The sequence below is a fragment of the Microtus ochrogaster genome, linkage group LG2 (genome assembly GCF_000317375.1).
Source record: "Microtus ochrogaster isolate Prairie Vole_2 linkage group LG2, MicOch1.0, whole genome shotgun sequence".
NCBI lineage: Eukaryota > Metazoa > Chordata > Mammalia > Rodentia > Cricetidae > Microtus > Microtus ochrogaster.
The window spans coordinates 20,138,650-20,157,235 of NC_022028.1; the positions used below are offsets into that span (position 1 = coordinate 20,138,650).

General features: G+C 52.6%; 1 protein-coding gene across 5 annotated transcripts in view; it reads left to right on the top strand.

Moving 5' to 3' along the window:
- Positions 1–18,232, top strand: part of Arhgef4 (Rho guanine nucleotide exchange factor 4) — a 95,204-nt gene extending 76,972 nt beyond the window's left edge. For 2 of the 5 annotated variants that reach the window (XM_005359909.3, XM_005359910.3), the window contains 10 exons: positions 441–577; positions 10,473–10,652; positions 11,600–11,779; positions 11,963–12,142; positions 12,660–12,892; positions 13,257–13,386; positions 15,079–15,210; positions 15,750–15,993; positions 16,596–16,673; positions 17,178–18,232. In XM_005359909.3, coding sequence (XP_005359966.1) covers positions 441–577; positions 10,473–10,652; positions 11,600–11,779; positions 11,963–12,142; positions 12,660–12,892; positions 13,257–13,386; positions 15,079–15,210; positions 15,750–15,993; positions 16,596–16,673; positions 17,178–17,329 — 1,646 coding nt within the window. In that variant the 3' untranslated portion in view covers positions 17,330–18,232. Of the gene's footprint in view, positions 1–440; positions 578–7,551; positions 7,821–10,472; positions 10,653–11,599; positions 11,780–11,962; positions 12,143–12,624; positions 12,893–13,256; positions 13,387–15,078; positions 15,211–15,749; positions 15,994–16,595; positions 16,674–17,177 lie in introns of those variants that run through there. The other 3 variants (XM_026785485.1, XM_005359911.3, XM_026785486.1) reach the window with 3 other exon arrangements.
- Positions 18,233–18,586: the final 354 nt, after the last annotated feature.

Sequence of the window (18,586 nt, forward strand, 5' to 3'; positions counted from 1 at the left end):
AGGAGTTTGTTCTCCCCTCTTCCACCATATAGATCCCAGGTGTTGAACATGTGTGGTCAGGATGGCTAGCAAGGACCTTAACTGGATAAGCTATCTCAAAAGTTCTCCAAGATTACCTTTTCTCTTAGGCCTTTTATGGCCCTTTATAGATGTTGGTAAATGACTTTTAACTGAACTCAGAGTTCTTGGATGATGTGCTCCAGCCAACCCTGGTGTCTTCTTGGCTACCAGGTTGCTATGACCCAGGGTGAGGTGACTTTGTAGCGTTGATGTCAGTGCTCTGCATCCAGCAGGCAAGGACAGCTTGACAAAGTAGCTCCTGGCCCCCTCCTTCCTCCCAAAGAAGTAATACCGGTTCTACAATCACCCGGGTCCTTAGCCACCCGCTTTCTTCCACCTCCCAAGCTGACGCTCTTTGCCTGCTGTGTCTCTCCTTCCAGGGATGCCGGATGGAACTCTGGATACAGTGTGCGCAGAGGAAACAGGCAGTGAAGAGGACCTGTACGAAGAGCTTCACAACTCGGGGCACCACTACAGCCACCCAAGAGGAGGCGGAGAGCAACTGGCCATCAACGAGGTAGTGTCAAGGAGGCTCGGCCAGTGGAAGAGGGCCCGGGAGCAGATGCAATGCCAAGCAGGAGTTCTGGTCGAGTGAGCAAAGCAGGTCTTCCTGTTATTCCAGTTCAAGTGACAAATTCCGCATAGACTGTGCATGAAAGCAAGGGAAAACTGATAAGCCAGTTTCCCTGTGGACACAAGCTCAGAGTATTGCTGTTGCTATGACAACCGTGTGCCACTTAAAGGTTTCTCTGTTTCCTAGCTAAGCAGATGAAATTAGTGAGAGATTTCTTCTGGGCAGAACTACCTCCCATCACAAGTTCTCCTTTCAATTTTTAACTGACACTTATTGTGCATGCTGTGTTTATTTGTCGTATGACGGGTAATGAACGTACCCATTGCCTCAAAAATTTACTATTTTTTTATGTTGGGAAAATTCAGAACCTCATTCACTAGCTCCTTTGAACTATGTGTGTACGTGTTCATATTGCACGGATAAACACGTGTGTTCATATGTATGCACACATATGACCTCATGGTAACCTCAGCTCTTGTTCTTCGGTCTCTGTTCACTTTGATTTTTGAGACAGGGTTTCTCACTGGCCTGGAGGTACTCAAGTAGGCTTGGCTGGCTGGCAGGTGGTAGCCCCAGGGGTGTCTCTGTCTCTGCCATCAATTAAATACTGGCTTTATTTTTTTACATGGGTTCTGTGGATCCAACTTTTGTCCTCATGTTTATAAGTCATGCATGTAAGTCAAGACTGTGCTAACACTACACTATCATCCCAGCCCCTCCTTTAAGCTATTCACATGCGCATATAGATTTATACACACACATGCAGAGGCTACCAGCTCAGGATCTACCTGTTTCGGCCCTGCAATACTGCGAATACGTGTGTATGTAGCCTGGCATTTTGATAGTGCTGGGGATTTGAACTCAGGTCCCCATGCTTGCAGAGCAAGTACTTTTACCACTGAGCAATTCCCCCAGGCCTCTTGAGCAGTTCTTAATTGAATGCACCAGGGCTACCCCACTGTGCTACAAAGTACTAGAGGTTATACCTCCTTTCCAGCTGCCGGCCCCTCTTCACACACACACACACACACACACACACACACACACACACACACACACACACCAGCCTTTAACTAGCAATTCCTCAGAAAATTTGAAGTTTAGCTTCTCCATTAAATAGTCACACACACTTCCTGTTTCTCACTGGGGAGAGGGTGGAATATAACGGCAGTGAGCTTGTTGTCCTGCAGAAACACGAGCCCCTGTGTGTGTGTGTTCCTGCTTCACCCAAATGAATTCAGGTCTTGCAGTACTGAAGAGTTTTCATTAGCAGACGATTCTCAGGCAGCTGTGTTATCTGTGAGTGGACCGCAAGTGCACCTGTCAATTTGGGTGAGGGAACAAAGACGCAGCTCCACTGTCACCCTCAGCAGCCTGAGGTGTTCTTTTAGGAACCTCAGGTCAGGACCAAAGCTGGATTCATGGCTCCAACCCAGAAAGGAATTTCAGGCCTAGGCAGTTTGAAGCAGAGTCCACGGATATTTTAGTATATTCTTAAGTGCAAGTGCTGAGGGAGAAAGAGAGATGTTGAGTAAAAAGGATACATGTAACCAAGTGTGAGTGTGGCCGCTTCAAGGAAAACAGCACTAATGCCTTGCCTTAGCCATGTGCACTATTTTGGTGGGCCTCGGATGGCGTCTTAAAAGGTTGCTAAGAAACCCTTTTCCTCTTCCTTTTCTCTCATTTTTTGATAAAATGGGATTTAGCGGCTCTGGAGGGAGATATGCTGGATTATATTTTAACTATATATGTTTACATATAGATATATACATCCCAATAGAATCATAACCTTTATATGTGTGTGTGTGTGTGTGTATAATTACAACCTGATAACATGACATCCTGTGTGACTTCTAGGGTTGCTCACAGGGTGGAGACCATGTCCTTGCTCTGTAAATGCAGTGTCTGGTGAGGTTCCTAGAAAATGGCAGGTTTGTAGCTGAGAAAGAAGAAAGGTTGTAAGCAGTTGCTAATTGTGATGGAAATGTTGCTCTCCCACCCAAGAGTGCCCTACTCCCACCCCCGAGACAAGAGGCTTCAAGAGACAGCATAGATGGTGTGTGTGTGTGGCAAGGGCCTTTGAGGAGAGGACAAGCTGTGTCCTGAGGAGTTAGTTCCCTCAGTGCCAATTGCACTACTTAAAATAGTTTACTTCTTTGTTGGCTCAAGGTCTTTCAGGGGCCATCCAGTCAGGGATGGGAGCTCCTTGGAGTGATGCAGGGCTGTGCCGGGAAAAGGCTGCCTCCTTACTGGGGTACACTCTTCACAATTACCCCAGTGGAGCGCCAGTATTCCTAGATCTAAACAGAAAAAGCAGGGGAGTGGGTCTCTAAAGGGGACAGAGGACGGGCAGGGCAGGCATAAAGGATGTCTCCTGGATTCCAGGGACAGGCCTCTGGCTAGTCAGCCCATCTAACTGTGGCTCTGGGGATAGAGTCAAGAAAGACTGCTTTCTGATCGGCAGAAGGCATTGAGTAGATTCTAATTAGAGCTCGGGAAAGATGTAGGGGGTGATTTCTGGGGATGGCTGGCTCCTTTGCCTTCCTCGGGTACCCCCTTCCCTCCCCTTGGCCATTGTCTGTTGCCTGTAGGGACTCAGCAGGAAGCTCTGTTGGGGGTTAGCACGAACTTTATCCTTGGACATTGTTGGAGCAGGAGGTGTCAGAGGAAGTGTCCTCGGTGATGTTGGGCCTGCCATAAATCACATTCTGACTTGTATTTTCTCAGAAGTAGGTGTCATATTGTAGATTATGAACCTTTCCCGTTCATGCCACCATTAGGAGAAAAAAAGGACTTGTCAAAATCTTTAATAGGTTTAAAGCATTTTAATGATGTCTCTGTGTGTGGGTACACACATATGGCCAGAAGAGGACATGGGATTCCCTGGAGCTAGAGTTATGGGTGGCTATAAGGTACCAGCGTTGGATACTAGGATCCTAACTTGGGTCCTCTGCAAGAACATTACATGTTCTTAACTACTGAACCATCTCTAAAGCCCCCAGACTTCCCAAGTTTTTACAGAGGGGATCCCAACCCCTCCATCCAAGAGTGTGATAGCTAATGGGGATCTGAGAGGCAGTTTGCATTCTGGGTACCTGGGGCGTGACTGCCGTGCTTCCTCACACACGTGTGCACACTGTAGGTATAGTGTGCAGATGTGTAGAAGGCCCCGTCCTTGCAAAGGGCTGAGCATGCAGGAATGGGCTGTGTATACGATGCCTGTCTTTTCATGTGAAGAGCATGAGAAGGTGGTGCAGGGTCTTAGGCTTTCTGTATTCCTCTCACATCCTTGTCCCAGGTCCCTTGGGACTGCCCAACGCCTGCAGGATGAGTCAGCAAATGAAGCAGTTAACTGTCCTCGGCTCCTGCAAGTGCCTCTCTCCTACAGCATTGTCCAGTATAGAGCCTTCTCCAGATGCCATGGCTTGGGCCGGATCATGTCTGTGCTTCCTACCTTGCTGAGCCATACTAGGCTTTGCTGCCATGCCTGCTACCTGGCCTGAGTCCATCCTCAGCACAAGGATTTTTCCAAACTGGCAAAAGTAGGAAGTGTCTGTCTGTGGCTCTTCATACAGCCCTTCCTTCCTACAACCACCCAGCATGGCCTCATCTCCCCTACGTTTCAGTTCTACTGTGTGTGCAGTGATCTGGGGAGAGGTGGGTGAGGAGCCTACAGTCTCCTGTAAACCCCCTATCACCTGTGCAAGGCAGCCCGTACCCTTTGGGTCGGGCCATGGCTGAAACATCCCCTTAGCTCCAGCTGCTCTCCACACAGAGGGGAGAACATTGGGGTCCCAGGGTTCCCTTTGTTACCTGTGCCCATAGCTGCTTGGATCCTTCAATTCTAGGGTAGAAGCAAAGTACAGATGGTTTCTATGTCATCCTGCCAAAAGCCCAAGCTAGGAGGCAGACGGACACAGGAGAGCCATAGAATGTGTGCCATCTCAAAGTGTAAGCAAGAATGCTGTCAATCATGGGATCAACACAGAGGTGGGAAGCAGAGATGTCTCAGGTCATTTTGGTCTCCCAAGGGTGCTTGCCATCTCCCCCAGCACTTGTGACTCACGTGAAGGTACTGTAGGGCCCAAGGCTACCTCACTATGGCATTAGCTGACCTCTGGCTCCAAGTATCTCCTGTGATGACAGACATAGTGGGCCTGGCCTGGTTCTCACACTTGCCAGCCTGAAGGAGGACCCTAACACCTGTTGGTGCTTCATTGTCTTGTGATCACTGATGGTGGTTGGATAACCAGCTGCCACAGGAGCTCCTTGAGACAGGGAAGGAGCAGCTGTAAGTCCCTTCAGATCACTGCTGCCCTGTGAGCCCTGTGAGGTTGTAGGAAGGAAGAGCTGCAAAGCCAGATGGTGGTTATTCTTCCAAAGCAGCTCCTGTCCCCTCCATTATTACCCAGAATTATAGAACTTAGACTCAGCTTCCCTCACCTTAGACACCTGTATCTCCCTTCAGGACCCAGCCTCCCTCACCTTAGACATCATCTGTGTCTCCCTTCCCCTTTCCTGTTAGTCTTGCCACCTTGGCATACCAGCTTAGGGGCCTGAGTTTTCATGGTCAAGCTGTTGCCACTGTTATCCAAGTTATACCCTGAGCTCTTGCAGTTTAAAAAGATAAGAGTACCTGGGTAGGGTCGTATCCCCACATAGTTCTTAACCCAGCCCAAACCCAAGGGCCTTTTGTCCCATTTCATGCTCCCCTGTGGTTCTGCTGCCATCATGAGGTGAAGGTCATATTCGTAGCTGGGGCTGGTCCTCTCTGGATCTGGCATAGCAGTGAACAGAGTGCTGTTGTGTGACTTTACCCCAGGATCTGAGGGACGCAAACATATACTCACCTCAGATGGGGTACTGAGAACAAAACAAAGAAACCCAAGTCTAGCTTAGTAAATGAATGAGTTTACTGGGTTATGCATAAGAGCATAACTGAATTAAAAACAGGTGTATCACTGGAAGGCCCAGCATGCCTGATGATTCTCAAGACAGCTGCATCCCTGGAGCTCTCTGCAGGACTTGTGGGCAGCTCAGCTGGTCGGAGTCTCCTTTTCTTGGCAATTCATTCTTTATGTAACCCTCGGGAGGGGTCTTGTGAATCTTGTATGTTTTAGGAACTTTTTTGGGAACTATGAGTTGTGCACCTACTGAGTTTTCTAAATTTTGTTTACCTTCTGAGTCTTAAAGGACTTAGTTCAAAGACGGAATGTTTGATTTCAGTGCCGTAGACCCTGCTATGCTAAGGTCCCTGGGGATGCAGAGACTACCTTCTCTCTATGGAACTACACACAAGTCCCAGCGTCACACCAGTAGATGGCAGGTCCCCAGCCTTAGAGGAAAGTTAGAAATGGAATGGCAGTGGCCCTCGGATGTCTTCTAATGTCTACCTGCATTAGTCTTCTGCTGCTGCAATGAAACATCATGACCAAGGCAACTTCTAGAAGAAAGAGTTTGCTTGAACGTACAGTTCCAGGGGCTAAGAGAGAATTGCGGCAGCAGGTGGCAGGCGTGCAGTAAGGACTGCTGAGAGCTCATGTCTAGGACTGTAAGTGGGAAGCATGGAGAAAGCCACCTCTAGTGACATAATTCCTCCAACAAGGCCACGCCTCCTCAGCTTCCCAGAACAGTGCTGTCAAATGGAGATCGAGTATTCACATGCCCCAAGACAATGGGAGACATTTTTTTCAAACCACCATGTTCCCCAAAACCTTTGAGGAATGGGGGAGGGGGGGGGAAACCTGGTACCCAAGATTTTCTGCAGAACTGAGTAAATGCAGTACTCCAGATCGATGGTCTAGGCTGAGCCTGTAGTGCAGAAGGTAAGCTGCCCCTTCAGATCCAGAGAGGCACCCACACATACACACCAGTACATGCACAGATGACCCCCACACACCCACAGAAGTGTCCCTCCTCACAGATACACATGTATGCACATTGTACACAAGACCACACATGTACACGCTTGAGCTCTTCAGCAGGGTGATGACAGGGATCAGGGGACAGTCACCTACACATGAACACCGTGCTTCCTCTGCTGTGCCTCCCCCACCTAAATTACAGTCGGTTTCAGAGGGCCACGCTGGTAAGACCGAGACCTCTGCCCTGTTGAGGTTGCGGGTTCTGTTTGGTGCTGCCAGTGAAGAAGACAGCTGTGTGTCCGAAGACTCAGAACCCTGTTCTCTGGTGGTTGAGGCTGATCAGTCAGGCCCAGGTTCAGATTCTCCCCCAGCTACCCTGTTTTGCTGGGCGTTTGTGTGACAATTATCTAATGTTACAGAGGCACACTTTCTCATTTGTGAAGAGATTTCCCAAGGAGTCTTATTAGAATTAAAATCCCTTGGTCCACTGGAGATTTGCCTCAGAGTGTGGAGTACTTGCTTAGCAAGCAGGAAGCCCTGCTTTTGATCCCGGAACCACAGAAACCAAGCATGATGGTTCATACCTGGAATCCTACCTCTGAGGAGGGTGGAGTAGGCAAATCAAAATTTCAAGGTCATCTATGTAAAATATATGAATTAAAAGTCAGTCTGGACTATATGACAAAACTCCTAAACCCACCCCCCCAACAACCAAAGATTTCAGCTCACTAAGGGAATGCCTGGGTCAGCTAGGTCCCCAGGAACCCCCAGGACTTCCATGGCTATCTGTGCACCTAACATTGTGTGGATATTAGAGTCTTCTAACTCTCCCAGGGAAGTAAGTGCCCAGGGCAGATCACAACGCAGTTGCTCTTCAGAGCCACAGCAACCCAGTCATGCGATTTTAACAGGTCCCCTCCTTGCCACCCACCCCCTCTCTGCAACTCTTTTCGCCCTGCACCCACTGAAGCCCTGGATGCTCACTCAGAGAGCTAGCTGTGAGGGAGGAGCCTGGCGGGTGAGCGCAGGCAGCTCCGCCTCCTTTCCGACGCCTCCGGCTCCAGCCCTGAGCTGGGATCTCCCGGCGCTAGGAGCCCGGAGGTAGGCCGGGCGTGATGGCCAAGCCCCCGCAGCCCCGGCGTGGTCCTGCAACGCCTGGCGGCGCCCTCCGCGCCCTGCTGCGCTGCAACCTGCCCCCGGGCGCCCAGCGCGTGGTGGTCTCGGCTGTGCTGGCGCTGCTGGTCCTCATCAACGCCGTGCTGATATTCCTGCTGGCCTTTCGCTGAGCTGCACGCGCCCGGCACCGCAGGGAACCGCGCAGGGTGAGTGGCACCTTCTAGCTGCTGTCACCATGCAGAGGGAAAGATTTCCCCCAGCCCCACCCCCAACCCCGTGAGCTCACTGTCAAGGCCGATCTGGGGGTGCCCCCGAGGATGCCACCGTGAGGGTGACTGAGGGGCGTGGTGGCACACGTGCCCAATAGGCCTTTCATCAGTTTTCGAGGCTGGAGAGGAGGGGGTGGGGCAACATGGCGGGTCTCTGACTGAAGATGTTGGAGGAGCCGTGACCTGCTAGTGGGGGCTGCTTGGAAAGGGTGTGCGTTGGACTGCAGGGCATGTATTGTGTCGGGGCTGCAGGAGGCCTGTAGAGGATATCGGGGCTCCTCTGCAGACGATACCTGCGTTTTTTGTTATTTTAGGCCTTAAAAAGTGCCAGTCAGTCTCCTAGGGCAGAGCCGCTGCTGTCTGACTTGCAGCAGCCACTCTGAACAGACCCTCCCACCACATCCGGTGTTCAGGGACAGCTTGGTGAGAAGGCGCCACCACCCCGCATGTGAGAGGAACACAGGAGGTAGGAGGGCGATACAATAAAGGAGGTGATGGTCCACTGGGGTCCGTTTAAATCACGGCCTCCCTTAGAGCCAGGCAGAACCAGAGGCACAGGAAGGAATTCTGCCCCTGCCCCTGGCTTATCTTCATCTTTAACTTACCTGGGTATTGGCACAAGCCCCACCTGCCCCCAGATGCCCCTCCACCTCAGAGGCAGCCAGCCAGCCAGCCTCTGTCTCCTCCTGCCAGGCAGAAGCCAGCTGGATTCCTATTCTCGGCGGCAGCTGGAGAGCCGGATTTAGGAGCAGGTGCACTTGATGGGGCCAAGAGGGGCTCTGCAGAGAAATGAACCGAGCTGAAGCTGGGGGTCACCTCTGATAACTCTGTAAAATGTGTTTCTCGCCTCTTGGAGCCACATTTTGCTTTGGCAGTGACACGGACATGGTCGGTTTCAGAGCTGGAGCATCCATTAGCCTTCCCTTTGTGATACCCATCAGGCGGAGAGTCTGTTTACGGCTGTGCTGATGGGGGACGCAGCGAGTTCGGAGGATATGCTCAGAGACACGGCAGTGTGTCTACTGGATGCTTTCTGTGTCTGGAAGCGACATTGATGACCAGTGCCTCCTTCCCACTCGACAGGCTTCCACGTGACTGGGCTTTGTGGGACTTGTCAGTAACACAACCCAGGACCCTCGTCTCTGAAAAGCCCTGCCTTTGTTCCACACCCCCAGTAGCTGTCCCAGCAGCAGGGTAGGAGCCACAAGGTCTACCCAGACCACAAACTAAGGAGAGAGTGTGCAGTGGAGAGGCCTGCCTGCCTCCCTCCCTATGCTTATTTGAGTGAATCCAGGGACAGAGGGAGATCCCTCACCCAGTTCATACAAAGCAGGAAGTTGGACCACGAGAGTACCTGGGTTACAGACCCCAGTCAGGCACATTCCCCGTTCTCTCTCACTGGCTTCCACCTCTTTCTGCTGTATCTTCAAGGCTTCACATGACAGCCCGCTGCAGGAAGCCTGCTGGCTCCTGGCCCGCAGCAGACTGGATCCTACTGTGGCCCTGCTGAGTCCTCCTGTCTTATACCAGCTGTGTGTCAGCCAGACTTATCTACCAAAAGTCACTGTTACAGAGACAGCGAGCCCAGAGGTTGGAGGGCTGCTGTCCCCAGGAACCCAGAGTCCTGCTGGGATCCGTGTGGCTTTGGGCACAGAGAGCTCTAGGACAACACCTGACACTTGGGGCAGAGGTGCCACTTATCTTCCTGGGAAGAGATCCACTTTCCTTGGCTGATGCGAGGATTCAAACAGGAAGTCCCCAGGGAGGCCAAGGGAGAGCGCACAGGGTATAAAGCAGCTTAGAAGAAGCAGGACTGGGTTGTGAGGGGACCTGCTTGGAGGTGACCGTCTATGTCTCTGTTGGCTAGCCAAGGAGGAGGCCATATGCATCCCCTACCCCACTGTATCCTGCCCTCAGCCATCTATTCACAAAGCAGAAGACAGCCTTCGAATCAGAATGAGGGACCGAGGTCCAACCATCAGGGCCACCTGGGAGGGCCCGGGGGCAGGCCACATAGTAGAGAGGAGCCTCATCAGACAGTCATTGGGCAGAACGATCCCAGCGCGTGTGTGAGTACCAGGGCTGTAAGGGGCAGTGGTGTCACGTGACTACTTCTGCAAGGTTTTTTTGTTTTTTTTTTTGTTTGTTTTTTTTTTAAATAAAACACAACGAAAATGACCCAGTTGCTGGGATGGGCACTGTCATTGGAAAAACAGTACTATTAATTGGGTGACCTCACAGGCAAAAACCTGCAGAGGGAGCAAGTTCCCTTTTAAATGGCTACCTAGGAGCACGGGTAGCCCCTGCCAGTTGCCACGTCGCAGTGCACATCCAGTCCAGCATCTCAGTGTAGGGCACTGAAGCGGAAGTCACAGACTCAGTAGCTGGAGGTGTGAATGAATTCACTTCTGGCTTCCTCACTGACGTGCCCAAGACACAGCCCTGCCCCTCCCCCGGGGGGGCGGAGACAATGGACGGACTTCATTAGTACAGCAGGCCAGGCAGGATCCCTGCTTCCAGGGCTGCTGGGTAAGAGTAGGTTAGGGTAGCCTTGCCTCACTGACGCCGCTGCCTTGCCTCTCGCCACAGCTCATTAGTGATGGCAGTGTGGTATGTGCCGAAGCCCTGTGGGACCATGTTACCATGGACGACCAGGAACTGGGCTTCAAAGCCGGCGATGTCATCGAAGTGATGGATGCTACCAACAGAGAATGGTGGTGGGGCCGCGTCGCAGATGGCGAGGGGTGGTTCCCTGCCAACTTTGTACGGGTATGGCTCCAGTCTCTGCTTTCCCCAAACTTCTGCAGACTCCTGGCTCTGCTCAGAAGTCCAAGCCCCAAACAGCTCAGTTCCAGGCATGTAGCATGGGCCACCCCCTCTCAGTTTTGGTACCTCAGTTCCAGGAGGCATGGAGTATGGACTCTGTTTTGCTGTTACTTGGTACCTCAGACTGGATGGGTGGGAGTCAGAACTGTGACAGACATTCTGCTCAATCACACACACACGCACGCATGCACGCACGCACGCACGCACGCACGCACGCACGCACGCGTGCTCTCCCAGGCTCTTGCTCACGGCCCTCCCGGGCTAGAGAGAAGCACAGGTCAGAAATGTAAGACTATGATGCTTTAGCATATCACTGCTTCAAGCAAACCATGCCTTCTACCCACAACTATGTTTTCATTGAGGTGTGTGGGGAACATGTAACATACAGACAGCCCTGAGAGGTAGAAATCTCAGGAGGCATAGACAGTGAAGTCATACCCAGGAGAGCAGGTGACCCAGTTCCAACCTTAGGCTGCATCTGGTCACCAGAGAAGGACATTTTGAAGTAGACTCCCAAAGGGAGGGGATTCCCAGGTACTCAAGAACCTTTCCTTTGCAGACCCCTCCCCCCGCCCTTTCCTAAACTTAATAGCTAACCACCTGTCACCTGGTGAGAGGTCTGGTTCCAGAAATTCCTAGTGCTTGCTCTAATCACTGCTGAGAACACAGCCCTCCTAGAGGGGTGAATTTGACATCAGCTGTGGTCATCAAACTCCACCATCCCCCGCCCTGGCCTTCCCTGTGCGTAAGCGGTAGTTGCAGGGAAATGGCAGGTATGACCTGTGTGTCCCGTCCGTGGGAGCTGCTGACCTCTGTTCCTGATGCCCTGGAGCAGAGTTCAGGGAGTGATGAGGAGGATGGCAGGCACTCGTCTGTTTTGTATTGTCTAGCTGCGGGTGAACCAGGATGAGCCTGCGGATGACTATGAGGCCCCGCGGGCCGGGGCTGGAGAGGCCAACGACAACGTCCCAGAGGCCCAGAGCTGCAAGGACCAGATGCGCACCAACGTCATCAATGAGATCCTCAGCACTGAGCGGGACTATATCAAGCACCTTCGAGACATCTGCGAGGTGAGGAAGGCAGGCAGGGCTTGCTTGGCGAGGTGAGATTATGAAATGTGTGACCCTAAGCTATGAGTAGAACAGGATGGGTGGGGCCAGGTGGCGAAGTGGACTGGTGCGGGGGGCGTGGCACGTGGAAGGGTAGGCAGGTGGGTCCCTAGAGAGCGAGCGTGGGCCCACCCCATCCCCCAGGGCTACGTCCGCCAGTGCCGAAAGCGGGAGGACATGTTCAGTGAAGAGCAACTGCGCACCATCTTCGGGAACATTGAGGACATCTACCGCTGCCAGAAGGCCTTCGTGAAGGCTCTGGAGCAGAAGTTCAACACAGAGCGGCCACACCTGAGCGAGCTGGGTGCCTGCTTTCTGGAACACGTGAGTGCGCCTGGACACATCCTGCTAGGATCCCTGAGCCCTAGAGCAGCAGTGCCTGCCCCTCCTACCCCCCAAATCCTGTTCTTTCTGCATGGCTCCCTTGCTTTATGTCTTCCCAGAATTTCCCACACCAGGTTCACAGATAAAAGCTGCTAGCCTTGCTGGGCAGAAGCTGTCTTGTCCTCTGCTGAAGCAGCTAAGGGATTCTCTCTACCTTTCAAGGTCTTACCTGCTTAGCCTTGATAACCCTTCCTGATTTGATTTCATTAAAAGATAAATAACAAATGCATAATCAGAATTCCTCCTGGAAGCCCTGCTGGGAAAGCTGAGTGGCTCCGAGGATGGGCAGGAGGTTTTTCCCATCCCTGGGATGACAGCACATAGCTGTACCCAGCCAAATTGGTAGAACCAGTTCCTAAAACAAATGCAAAGATTCCTGTCCCTCTCACCTCATGGCTGTGGCCTGTTGCCTGGGCAAACAGGAGACAGCCACCCTGACCTTCAGCTGTGCCCCCAGCAAGCAGACTTCCAGATCTATTCTGAGTACTGCAACAACCACCCCAACGCCTGTGTGGAGCTCTCCCGGCTCACCAAGCTCAGCAAGTATGTGTACTTCTTCGAGGCCTGCCGGCTGCTGCAAAGAATGATTGACATCTCCCTGGATGGCTTTCTACTGACCCCTGTGCAGAAGATCTGCAAGTATCCCCTCCAGTTGGCAGAGCTGCTCAAGTACACACACCCCCAGCACAGGTAGAGGGCACGAGGTGGTGAGGGGAGCTGCCTGAGACTCGGCATGCCATCAGCCAGCCAATCGAATATTTATAGTGTGGGTACCAGTTGCAGAATGGCGGGTACCGCTTTGGGCACTGGGAAATAGCTTAGGTAAAGCAAGCCCACCACCCTGAGATCTACTGGAGTAGGGGAGGATATTCGTCAATAGACTATTAAGCTGTTCTACCTACCAGTTATGGAGGAAAGAGGCTGCTATGTACCTGATGGCTGTGGTCATGATATACAGTCCAGAGGTGACAACTTTACATGGAGGGGCCTCTGGGGACTCTACAGCTCTTTCTGCTCCCCAGTTCACTGCACATTTCTGTCTCTTCTGCCCCAGGGACTTTAAGAACGTTGAGGCTGCCTTGCATGCTATGAAGAACGTGGCCCAGCTCATCAATGAACGGAAACGGAGACTTGAAAACATCGACAAGATTGCTCAGTGGCAGAGCTCCATAGAGGACTGGGAGGTGAGGGCCCCAGTGCCCAGAAAATACTGTGGGGTCCTTGCTTGAAAACTGTTCTTGTCCAGAGGGGAACAGAAGCAGGGATCCACTGCACTCCCAGGACCTACTGGAAGACAGGATCTCTCTTGCACTGGGCCTTTCCTTGGTGTGGTGCCTTACCTTGGCACGTAATGGTCTCCTTCCTGTGTACACCACCACACACCTTCTAGCCACCACCAGCCCAGGGGCAGCCCTATCCCAAGGAACTGTGTTTGTTAAGACATCTTGGTCTGTTTCTCTGCCCTAAGAGACAGGCTGGACTGCTAAGTTTTAGATACCTTCTGGAATTGTCAAGAGTTGAGATTAGAGCCAATAGTGGGACTAGAAATGGATCCTCCCATGTCAAGGCTTTGTCAGCTTTTCTGAGCTGAGCATTCCCATGGATCTGCCAGTCTTGCCTTCTGTAAACTGACGACTATCATGCCTGCTCTCTAGAGGTGTGGGGGCAGGAGGACTCTGCTCCTCTGCACCCGGCAACTAGCCGCCTCTAGTCTGTACCCATCTGGAGCCATGGTATGCCATGCCAGCTGTCAGGATAGGAAAGTAAGTGGAAGCATGCCCGAATGAGCTACAGAGGAGTAGAGGCATAGGCCCTGCCCTTACACCGACTCCTAAGCCTTGGGTAGGGAAGCAGGACAATGCGGCAGACTGGTTTTGAGCCCGTGCTTGGTCAAGGACTGGAGAGCACAGTCATCCCCAAATGGACAGCTGCCAACAGCGCCAGACTGCCAGTTTCGGGTCCTAAATACATTCAGCTGCAGGGGCAAGTTCCTGCCAAACCTATTTTTTCTCTAAAGCAGCACTGTCCATTCAAAAGAAAACATGAGCCATGTCTAGGATTCTGTACTTTCTAGTAGCCATCTGCCAAAAGTAAGAACACAGTGGGGTGGGGGCGATGGCTCAGACGGTGAGGCCCCTGCTGTGCAGGGCACATGCACATGGGAATTCCGATTCCCAGCACCCGCATAAAAAGCCAGGCATGGTGACGGGTGTGTCCCAGTCCCAGATGGTTAGAGACAGGATCCCTGAAGCTTTCTGGCCAGCCAGCCCGAGTCAGTGAGATGACTGAGCAGGTAAAGGTGCCTGCTGCCAAAGCTGACTTAGTCTCCAGGACCCCTGTGGTGGAAAGAGAGGCTCCTGCAAGGTGTCCTCTGACCGCCACACACTGGCACATGGGCATCCACCCCTCCCCTCCCACAATAAATATACTTAATAAAAGTTTAACAAAAGGATGGAAAGTAATGAAGACACCTGGTGTTGACCTCTGGCCCCCACACTCATCCATACATACAAAATGAAAATGACTGAACTGGGCTTTGACATTTTATTTAACTCAGTACATCCAAATGTATTTTCCAGTTTCCTACCCTTTGAAATCACTGTGCACCTTACAGTGGCACATCAAGTTCTCAGAAGGCCCACAGGCTACACTGAAGTCCTACTCCACAGGATGGTCAGGTCTGCCTTCATTCACCTCCCACAGCCACACCCTCAAGGCCCCAAGGACTGCTTTGGGCTTTAAGGGTGTCTGCTATCCCCTTTTGTTGGCCTGGCACAATTCAGGCTACAGTGGGAAGGCTCACCAACAAGAGAGGCAGGGAGTAGAGTCTAAGGTTAGGTACACTTACCTCATGGCTCTCCTTGGGGTTCACTCAGGGGGAAGATCTCCTGGTCAGGAGCTCAGAGCTCATCTACTCGGGGGAGCTGACCCGTGTAACACAGCCTCAAGCCAAGAGTCAGCAGAGAATGTTTTTTCTCTTTGACCGTCAGCTCATCTACTGTAAAAAGGTATCCAAACCCCCCTGCCTTGCTGGACCAGTTTCATATAGGAGAGCAGTAAGGGCTGGGGCTCCTGTCTAGAAGTAAAGGGCCGACTCTACCCTGGCCATTTCCTGTCTCCAGGCCTTTAGGACTGATTCTTTATAGAGCATGCCCAGGGACACTGGGGTAGCTGTTGGAACAGTGTGCTTGCTGTTCAGAACACCTTCCTGACCTGGTCCCTGCCTGCTCCTCAGACCTCTCCTTGCAAGCCTTCGCTTCCGTCTCCTGAGTTCTCTGATTCCCGCAGCCTCTGGCCTCTTTACTGCTAGCTTCTGCTTCTTTCAACCATGGCACAATGGCCCCATGCACGAAGCCTTCCTTGTTCTGCTTTCCCATACCATGTGGGCTGCTGCTTTAGTTTCTGGGGCTTTCTGCCCACCTGTCAATGTGCACCTCAAAGACAAAGACTGTCCTGTCTGTCCATCAGCGGCTGGGGGTGGGAGTGGGCGTGACCAGGCGGTCAGACAGGCTGCTGGGCAGCCAGGGCTCAGGGTAGCATCTGGCAGGACCTGCTCCGCCGGGATGTGTTGTACTACAAGGGCCGGCTGGACATGGATGACCTGGAGGTGGTGGATGTGGAAGACGGGAAGGACCGTGACCTCCATGTGAGCGTCAAGAATGCCTTCCGTCTGTACTGTGGTGCCACGGGCGACAGCCACTTACTGTGTGCCAGGAAGCCAGAACAGAAGCAGCGCTGGTTGAAGGCCTTTGCCAGGGAGAGGGAGCAGGTGCGGCTGGACCAGGAGACAGGTGGGAGACCCTGCTGGGCCTTGCCTAGTTTCTGGGGCCCACCTACCAGGTGCTCAGCGCCATCTTGAGAATTAGATAGTGCCTAGGGCTAGGTGAGGCTGCAGAAACCTCTCGGCACAGGCTCTGCTGTGCTCACCCCTCTGGCAGAAAGGGCCCTTCCTCTGTGGTCAGCCTCACTGAATGTGCCCATCTTTTGAGACCAGGGGGAGTCCCTTTCTAACCAACTCAAGCCCTGGGAGAGCATGGGGTGGGTACTAGAGTCCTTTCCCATCCTTTCCTATGCCTAGATCCCCAGCTTCATGCTGTGGTTTGGGAAAGTGCCTCCACAGCAGCATAGAGAAAGCTGGAGGAAATGGGAAGGGGTCATAGGGTCAAGGGAGGGAATGAAGTGGTGGCTCAAGGGATCTTTGCTCTCTTCCTTGGTTGGCAAGAAAGGGTGGTTGAGCAGGTGAGGGAGCAGTCCCCTGCTGTGCCAGCCTGTAAAGTATGATAGGCATGGGGCACCGGGAGGACAGATATTACCTGGACCAGGAAGCCCTCCAAGGAGGCACATGGGCAGTTGAAGAAGGCAAGGCAGGATCTCATGTGTGCCCTTCCTCCAGGTTTCTCCATCACTGAGATGCAGAGGAAGCAGGCCATGCTGAACGCCAGCAAGCAGCAGGCCACAGGAAAGCCTAAAGGTAAATGGGGAACCATCCTACTCCTCGGGCAGTTCCAGCATTGATCACGTTTCCATCTGACCTCAAAAGCAAAGCCAGCTAGCCATCTGGGTCTTTGGAGATGTCCACTGTCTTTACGGGTGTATGTTTCCAAAGGTGATAAGGGCCGCAGATGACAAGAGTGGTTGGTCAGTACAGTTTTCGCTTGACACCTCTGATCTCCTAGTGGTACCAGGGGCTACAGTGCTCACTTTCCCAGGCTGCTAATAGCCACATCACAGCTGCCGGGGAGGGAGCCACCTCTCCCTCTCCGTAGATGAAGGCAGGCATCCCATGCCTGGACAGTAGCCCTGGCCAGCCTCAGGCCAAAAGCTCTTGATACCCTGGGGTCCTGTGTATTGTGGTTAACCCCCTGGAAAGCAGATCCTGTGTGGCAAACTATCCCCATGAAGTGTCTGCAACAGAACCCACAGATGAACCCCTCTGCCTTCCACCTTGTGACCCCTGCTGTCTCTCCTTGCCCAGCTATTGGTAGGCCAGGCTACCGGACCCGCCACAAGCATCCATCCTTGCCTGCCAGCCGGCCCCAGCAGCAAGTGTTGGTGCTAGCAGAGCCCAGGCGGAAGCCATCTCACTTCTGGCACAGCCTCAGCCGACTGGCACCTTTCCGGAAGTGAGCCAGCACCTATCGGACAATCTGACAGCACTTGGTGGAGCCAGCCTTCCCTCGAGGCCTACTCCATCACGCCCTCTGCCTGGTTTGCAAAGTGGAAGTGAACGGGTAAAGCACCAGAGCTGTAGTAAGTCTGGGTCCTGCCTCTGGCCTCTTCCCCACTGCTAGTGCAGTGTTGCACGGGTACCAGCCTCTGCCTATACTCTGGACCTGCGCAGGGCCTCCACCATGGTGAGCCTGCAAGCCACAGCTCAGAACCACCACTGGCCAGGCTGTGCAAATCGGGCTCATCTGCTCTGGACGTTCTTTGGAAAGCTTATCTCCACTCCTGTTTCCTCCGGGCAGGAGACCAAAGTCTGTGGCCATGAGCCACTGCAAAAGCAGGTGTGTGACCCTCTGCTCTCCATTTGTCCTTCAGGCCCCCAGCCCACTTGCAACTTCGGAGGTCAGGAACCAGAAATTCTGCACTCCTAACTCTACCCATAGCTGTCCTTATGCTTCCTGGCTCCTCTAGACACTGCTGGCTGCCAGACACCCTCTTTGTGACATGTGCAATGAGAAGAAAACCATAGTCAGCTGTGTACTTGGTTCCAGGTTAGTGGCAGTTCCCTGTAGCTGGGGTGGCTGTACACAAACCCAGTCCCTTTTCATTATGATTCTGTCGTGTTGTTTCTCTAACAATGGAGAACTGTTAATGACACAGAAAGATTGCCTTACCTAGTGAGTGTGAGAAGCCATAAGGACTGAATTCTGTGGCCTAGCATGGACTGACTCATGGGGCACACAGCCAGGCCTGCATATCGTGCAGAGCCCATAGGATTCAGAAGCATGGTCAGTTACTCTTGCACTGTACCTTCTCTAATCCAGAAACCACATTTAATTTCATAAAGAAACTTAAGAAAAGTAACCTGGCTGCTGATCAATTGTTGATGTACGTGTGAATTTCCTCTTCCGTGTGCTGGCCCATTCCTCCTGGGGCTGGTACCCTTCTCTGCCCTCAGCTACTCTGCTCTCAGCCTAGGGAAGTGTTGCTCATGAGGCCACAGCCAGAGGGCTCCTGGCAGAAGTGGGCTAAGGTACTGTAGACGCCCAAAGGGAGAAGGAGGAAAGCAAGTGAAAGAGCCACCGACGGCAGTGGGTCCCCAGACTCCCTCCTAGCCCCTGGAGGATCCAGGTAATTGGCATATGTGAGCTAAGGGGATGGGTGTGGTGGTATTTCTGAGTCCCAGCATCCTCCTCACTGAACTGAAGGACACGGGAG